The sequence below is a fragment of the Engraulis encrasicolus genome, chromosome 9, assembly GCF_034702125.1.
Source record: "Engraulis encrasicolus isolate BLACKSEA-1 chromosome 9, IST_EnEncr_1.0, whole genome shotgun sequence".
Lineage (NCBI taxonomy): Eukaryota > Metazoa > Chordata > Actinopteri > Clupeiformes > Engraulidae > Engraulis > Engraulis encrasicolus.
The window spans coordinates 24,379,067-24,386,566 of record NC_085865.1 but is presented as its reverse complement, the minus strand read 5'-3'; the positions used below and the strand labels follow the sequence as shown (position 1 = coordinate 24,386,566).

Here is a 7,500-nt window from a genome sequence, read left to right as displayed (position 1 = left end):
TGCATTTGGAAATACCTCTAATCCTGTTATCTGTCTGCGTGATTGCATTACATATATATAATCATGGGCTGATTTGCTCAGAAACAGATGAGCAGGTATTGCCGCCTTACAGACTGGCCCCATACAACACAATCTAACAAGACTGCCTTGTCATCTCTCAGTGTTGTCAGATACCGCCTTACAGACTGCACCGTAGAATGGAGTTTAGCAAGACTGCTGCGTGGCGTGCTGACTGCGAGCAAGCCAGCAAGGGGAACTCGTACACCTTAATGTCAATGCAATAGTATACTTTTATTGCATTTTAGAAAACAAAAAAAGTGTTACCCAATAAATGATACTGTACTACTCTACAAAGTGAAGTGCAAACGTTTCGGTCATAGTCAGACCATCATCAGTGCAAGAAGCCTTACTGACGGCCCTGTACACTGCAATCTATACAAGGTTCCATGTAATCTGTTATTTTATAATCTTTTATTTCAGTAGCCTACTGTCAGGTGTTGCAGTGGAATGCCAGAGCGTTTTAAACCCAGTAACTCTTAAATTGAACATTCCATTTTTATGATAATTAATCTTTCAGCAGACTGTGGTCTGACACACCCAGAATAAAACAGAGCTTTTCTGTGAAAATGATGTTCCCATCTGCCTTCAAAGAGTACTGTACGCATTTGTATGCCGCTGACCTTGCCAACCATGCTGTTGCTACCTCACAATTACTTACTGGGTTCACTTACTATCATTTTAATTCTAATGTATAGTACTGTGGCAATTCCCCTATTATGTTAAGCTGTGGATGTTGATGTAAAATACCCTGTTGCACTGAGAGAACTCTATAACAAAGTAATATAATGTGAAATATTACTGAATAAATAAAAACCTTGCAAAGAGCCCAAAGCAAAGCAAGGCTGGTCCGTTTAAGCACAGAGTTATATCACACAGAGTTAGATCACACAGAGGCACAACCTCCTGCCTTTTTAGTATATTGAATGAAAACCTTTATTGCCCCGAAGTGAATTTGTCTTGCGTTTGGGAGCTATTCAATAAACACTTGGACCTATAGACAAATACAAAGGTACACATAGACAAGTTTAAAAAACATGCAAAACATACAGTAACTTTGCCAGTTATACAACACCAACCATAGGTCTTAGTGGGAATTTTGGTTTCCCAGTCATCACTTGCTCGCATTTACCATTTACCGTTTTTGACGATACAATTGGAGCCAACTGCACCTTCTCTGATGTGGTGCACATGTATGACTGTGTGTACGATGCTGTACGTAGATATCATAATGACATTCTTGTGTTTTTAGTTTTACTGATTTTCTTGTATAGTGAGTGAGAACAATGTGGAGGGTGAGGTGGATCTATTTGACTGTGTGTTATACTGTGTGATCTATGTGACTGTGATGATGTAGATATTGTAACAAAGTTCTTGTGTTTTTATTTGCTTCTCTCTGTCTAGTGAGAACGGGGTGGAGGATGAGGAGGACCTGTATGACTGTGTGTATGACGATGGAGAGGGAGAGGAGGTGTACGAGGACCTGATGAAGGCCGAGAGCGTACCGCCACCCGTGAGTTCAGACTCTTTGCTTCTTGACGCCCGCGGCAAGGGCACACTGCTCTGTAATACTGTTTTCATCCCAGATTTCTTTGTCTTGTGTAACTCCCTAAGCCTTTTTGTCAAACCATGAGAACCCACTCACTCATACTCTATATATTTTCCTCAATCCCAATGTGATTATTCTCCATAGATTTTAATTGTTACATTATTTTTACGTTTTACAATTAAATAATGATGTTTTCAATGTAACCACTGCAATGTGCGCACGTACCCCTAGTGGTACACGTACCTCTGGTTGGGAATATCTGCCTTATATAGATACAGTATTCAATGTGCATACATGTTGACAGTCTGTAAGTATTAAAAATACATTGCACACTGGAATTTTTTTTAAAAATGTACAATTAAATAACTTACAAGAATGTGATGAAAGGTGAGGATGTGCCACCCCCCGTGAGTTCAGCCTTCACTGTTTGCTTCTTCACCCTCGCGGCAAGGGCGCACTGTTCTCTGACGCTGTGCTGTCATCCCTTATAACAATGGATACAGTCAATACTAATGCTAGCATGTCAGATGAACATAATGCTAATTGCCTGCAAGTATTAAAAATAAACTGTGCACCGCAAAAATGTAAAATATTAAATTCATCAACTTACTCTGATGAAGACAGAGAGCCTACCATTTCCAGTAAGGTCAGCCTTCAATGTTGACTATTACCTCAATACACAAATGCATCCAGGTCACAGCCCTCTGTGCTGTTGCGTTGGGATGCCTCATGATATTACAGCAGGTTTCTGGGGGACATCAGTATAGCCTTTGGATGTTACACAGTCAATGACACTTGACATAATGCAAGTATGGAAATAGATGCACTTTGGGAAACAAAAACCTTAAGAGTAAAAATACAATATAAATAGATATGTTGTGGGGCCTTTGTGGTTCATTTTTCCTGTCTTTAACTGTGTCCTTCTGCATCGTCTTTCTGTCTAAGATATTTTATCCAAGCTATTTTAATAAGTACAGTACAGTACCTCTGTTTCTGTGTTGCCTCTCTGCTTGTCCTTGCTCTTGGGTGTTTTGCCTGCCTGCAGTATGTGTTGATGCCATGTGCATCTAGCATCTCTTTCTCTGCCTCATATTCTTCCCTTCCCCTTTGTGTGTGTGTGTGTGTGTGTGTGTGTGTGTGTGTGTGTGTGTGTGTGTGTGTGTGTGTGTGTGTGTGTGTGTGTGTGTGTGTGTGTGTGTGTGTGTGTGTGTGTGTGTGTGTGTGTGTGTGTGTGTCTGTGTGTGTCTGTGTGTGTGTGTGTGTGTGTGTGTGTGTCTGTGTGTGTGTCTGTGTGTGTGTCTGTGTGTGTGTGTGTGTGTGTCTGTGTGTGTGTGTGTGTGTGTGTGTGTGTGTGTGTGTGTGTGTGTGTGTGTGTGTGTGTGTGTGTGTGTCTGTGTCTGTGTCTGTGTCTGTGTGTCTGTGTGTCTGTCTGTGTGTGTCTGTGTGTGTCTGTGTGTGTGTGTGTTGTAATTCCAGAAACAGACAGAGACGGACATCAGGAGCTGCTGCCTGACAGAGATCAAACAGACCGAGGAGAAATACACAGAGACGCTGGACTCCATCGAGAAGGCAAGACACACACACAAACGCACACGCACGCACGCTCGCACACACACACACACACACACGCTGGCAAACGCACAAGTTGACACACACATAGACACAAGTGCACACGCACACACTGAAATCACATTCTCTCAGACACACACACACACGCACATACACGCGCATGCACACACACACACACACACACACACACACACACACACACACACACACACACACACACACACACACACACACACACACACACACACACACACACACACACACACACACACACACACACACACACACACACACACACACACACACTCTCAAGGCCTGACAGCTCCCTCACACATTCATTAGAGATAGAGTGAAACAGACAAGATGGAGCTTGTTTGGATAGTGCATTGAAAATAGACAATTTGTCATGAATCCAAATCACAGCATGAGTAATTGGCCATCTTGGCGATAAGAAAACATGCATAGTATCTCTGTTTTGCCCTTATGTATAAATGAACTGTGTTCTGTGTGCAAATTGCTAGCATAGATTTCTATATTTTACCATATAGTAGGTGTTTGTTTACACCTAACATTTTACGTTATACACAGGGCTATAAATTAACTTTTTCATCACCTAAAAAATGGGTAGTAGATGTAAATCTTACTAGCCAAACACAGACTCACTGATGGGTCAAAGTGGCTAGTAAGTTGGTCTTTTCTACCAGCCAAACTGATTGGCTGGTGTTAATTTAGGGCCATTGTTATACATCCCCATTGAAATGACAATGAAATACATTCTATTCTATTCTATTCTATTCTATTCTATTCTATTCTATTCTATTCTATTCTATTCTATTCTATTCTAGCAGGACATTGCATAACACAGTATAACATATATACTACAATTTCTCGTTTCAAATTTAAGATGTTGGTAATGTTATTATTTTTCCCATCTGCAGTATTTCCTGAAGCCTCTGAAGACGTTCCTCACTCCTCCGGAACTGGACACGGTCTTTGTGAATATTCCCGTAAGTGCTCAGCGTCTTCCGGTCCCTTTTACCGTCCCAGTAGGCTCTCTTAGTCACTCCTGAGCTGTCATTTCAGACGAGCCAGTGTAGCATGACTCGCTCCTCTCCTCTCCTCTTCTCTCCCGTGTCCCCACAGGAACTTGTCCAGGTGCACAAGAGACTCGTCGAGGAGGTGAAGGAGTCCGTCACGCACAACAGCGCCAAGAATCTCTATCAGGTCTTCCTCAACTACAAGGAGAGGTAGGTGGAGGTGCTTTGTCGTCCCTGAAACTTGAGGAGCTGAACTGTACGTGCAGCACTGTATGTCCTGGGTTATCTCTGTACACTGTACGTGTGCAGAATGCATCTTGCAGAATGTTTGAATGTGTGCTTGTGCTTAAACATGAAGCGAAGTGAAAGTGAAAGCCCAACTGGGAAACTCCAACTCCCATTGTCATTGTGACACAGCACTCCACAGCACACAAGTGTTCACTGCACTCTGCACACAAATTAAATTGCATGTATGCCTCACCCATGCAAGGAGGCAGCCCCCAATGGTGCCCCTAGGGAGCAGTGCGGTGGTACCGTGCTCAGGGTACATCAGTCATGGAGGAGGATGGGGGAGAGCACTGGTTAATTACTCCTCCACCAACCTGGCGGATCGGTAGTTGAACCGGCAACCTTTGGGCTACAAGTCTGACTCCTTAACCGCTTACCCATAACTGCCTGACACTGACATGGGTGGACATATTTGTACATTGTAGCCATTTTGAAGGATGCATGTTTGATGAATGCTAAATTATCTATTCTATAGAACTATGTTATTACACGTATGGTCAATAAATGTCAAATTATGTAGTTTGACTATATTATTTCTTCTATGTATTGTGTTTTTGATGAACGAGGCTCTCTCTTATCCCCTGTAAAACAACACGCTGTAGATTATGTTTAACTTTGTTTCCAAACCCAGGTTACTTATCTATGGCAAGTACTGTAGCCACGTCGAGACAGCTATCGCAGCACTTGATGACATTTGCAAGGAGAAGGAAGATGTTCGGCTGAAGCTCGAGGTAAGCCAACCAGAGAATTGGATAAGACTGCTTGCTCAGGAGAGAGAGAAAGAGAGAGAGAGAGAGAGAGAGAGAGAGAGAGAGAGAGAGAGAGAGAGAGAGAGAGAGAGAGAGAGAGAGAGAGAGAGAGAGAGAGAGAGAGAGAGAGAGAGAGATACTTAGATGCAGAGAGCAAAGTGGAACTTGAGATAGATAGAGATGCAGAGAGCAAAGTGGAAGATAGAGAGAGAGAGAGAGAGAGAGAGAGAGAGAGAGAGACAGACAGACAGACAGACAGACAGACAGACAGACAGACAGACAGACAGACAGACAGACATATCATAAGAGAAAGATGGAGTAAGGAAATTAAAAGGGAAAGGGAAAATAGATTAAGACAGAGAGAAAGAGAGATGGATCCAAATGAAGTGAGTGGAACGGGAGATAGGAGAGAGAGAGAGAGAGAGAGAGAGAGAGAGAGAGAGAGAGAGAGAGAGAGAGAGAGAGAGAGAGAGAGAGAGAGAGATGGAGAGAACTGAGTGAGGTGGGGAGAACATGAAATGGACAGTGGCCCCTGGTTCTGGCAGGTGAGGAGAGCGGGCGGTCGGGGCGAGAACCTGCCCCCTCCCCGAGTCCAAGAGATGTCCGATTAGAAATAAATGTATTCTAGAAATCCCCCAGCCACCAGAACCCCCCAGATAGTCCAATAGGATTAGTTCCACTGCCAGATAAGAGTCTGCCAAACCCAGAACATGGGCCAGAGATAGGCTTCCTGTTGGAAAAAAATGGAAATACAATAATAATGTTTTTGTTCATCAGAAATGTTTGAAATTTACATAGGGCCAAGAGACACAATGTTTGTGGAAAGTTATATCTCAAACGGAGCGATAGGAAGGAAGGGTTGTGTTTGACAGACTGGGTAACCACACACATTGTTTTATCTCTGGTGTGTGTGTGTGTGTGTGTGTTTCTGCAGGAGTGCTCCAAGAGAGCTAACAATGGAAAGTTCACCCTGCGGGACCTCCTGGTGGTGCCGATGCAGAGAGTCCTCAAATATCACCTTCTGCTGCAGGTAAAGGCCTAAACTTTCCACCATGCAGTAGACAAGCACGTTGACAGGTAGTGTGTCATGTACAGTAAATGCAGATTGATTGATTGATTGATTTGTTTACTGGTTGGTTGATTAATTGGGCAACGGAGATGAGGAATGTGACATGTCATCTGTCACTGCACATTTTACCTTGCGACAAGTTAGGGGAAAAACAAAATTATTTTGGAAATATTAATTTTAGGTTTTTGGGAAAAAAGATGATGCCGTACAAGGGCATTCTCACATCATACACCAAAGATGATTCAGGGAAATTAGACGGGGTATGTGGTCTGTGCTTTATGTCACTTTTGTTTGTCAAAGATACTTTGCAATAACTATGTACTAGTAACATGATGAGGATTAAAGCAACACTAGGTAATTTTCCTTCTAACAGGTGCGAAATAGGATTGTCTTGTGTTCAAGACAGAGAGACAAGACCTACCCTTTAAACATACTAGGTTAAAGACCATCAAGGCCTGTAAAGTCAATCATAGTCGCACTTCACCCTGTGATAAACTATCAAAGAACTGAAACAATTTTAGAAATATTATTTTGCGATTTTTGGAGACAAACCTTCTTTGTTTTTTCTAAGATAGCTTGTGGGAGACACAGATAAATACACAGACGGCCCAGGGACAATAAATTAAGCACTGACACGGCTTTTGAAGTTGAAACTTACATCATACATCAGTGCTTACTCGGCAGTCAGTGACACACAGCGTCCTGCAGAATAATAAATAATGACGCTCAAAAGTTTTTATTTTTTTATTTTCCGTGTGAAAGACTAATCAAAGAGAGAGGGGGAAGTGTACAGCTCATTGTTACACAAGTACCGGATCTGCTGCATCACTTGCTCGCTCAATGTCTATGATCAATAATTCATCGCGAGCTTAACCTGACGCGCTGATTGTGATCCTCCCACTCGGAGGTGCTTATGGATAAGGGGCCCCGGATTACACGATCACGCGCACAAGGGACCAATGATAATGAGCTGCCGGGCAAAAGGGAGGTGTACTACCGCGTGCGGGCACAGGGGGCGACAAATACCACAGATTAATATTCTCACTCTACTGTTAGACTCTGTGGGTCTACTTTTATGTCCCCTGCTCTGTCCTCTGCTGTTTGAGGACAGGCTGCTTTTTGTTACCCACATGAGCAAATGATTGCGTACACGCACGCACGCGCGCTCGCACACATACACAC

The 7,500-nt window shown here is 43.0% G+C and overlaps 1 protein-coding gene across 3 annotated transcripts in view; it reads left to right on the top strand.

Moving 5' to 3' along the window:
* LOC134455621 (guanine nucleotide exchange factor VAV3) overlaps positions 1-7,500 on the top strand; it is a 196,297-nt gene that overhangs the window by 77,623 nt on the left and 111,174 nt on the right. For all 3 annotated transcript variants that reach the window (XR_010036135.1, XM_063206800.1, XM_063206801.1), the window contains exons 5-10: positions 1,462-1,570; positions 3,083-3,175; positions 4,114-4,182; positions 4,319-4,422; positions 5,132-5,231; positions 6,184-6,279. Coding sequence is in view for 2 of the 3 variants with exons in the window: in XM_063206800.1 (XP_063062870.1) it covers positions 1,462-1,570; positions 3,083-3,175; positions 4,114-4,182; positions 4,319-4,422; positions 5,132-5,231; positions 6,184-6,279 (571 nt within the window). In the remaining variant the exon portion in view is untranslated. The remainder of the gene's footprint in view (positions 1-1,461; positions 1,571-3,082; positions 3,176-4,113; positions 4,183-4,318; positions 4,423-5,131; positions 5,232-6,183; positions 6,280-7,500) is intronic.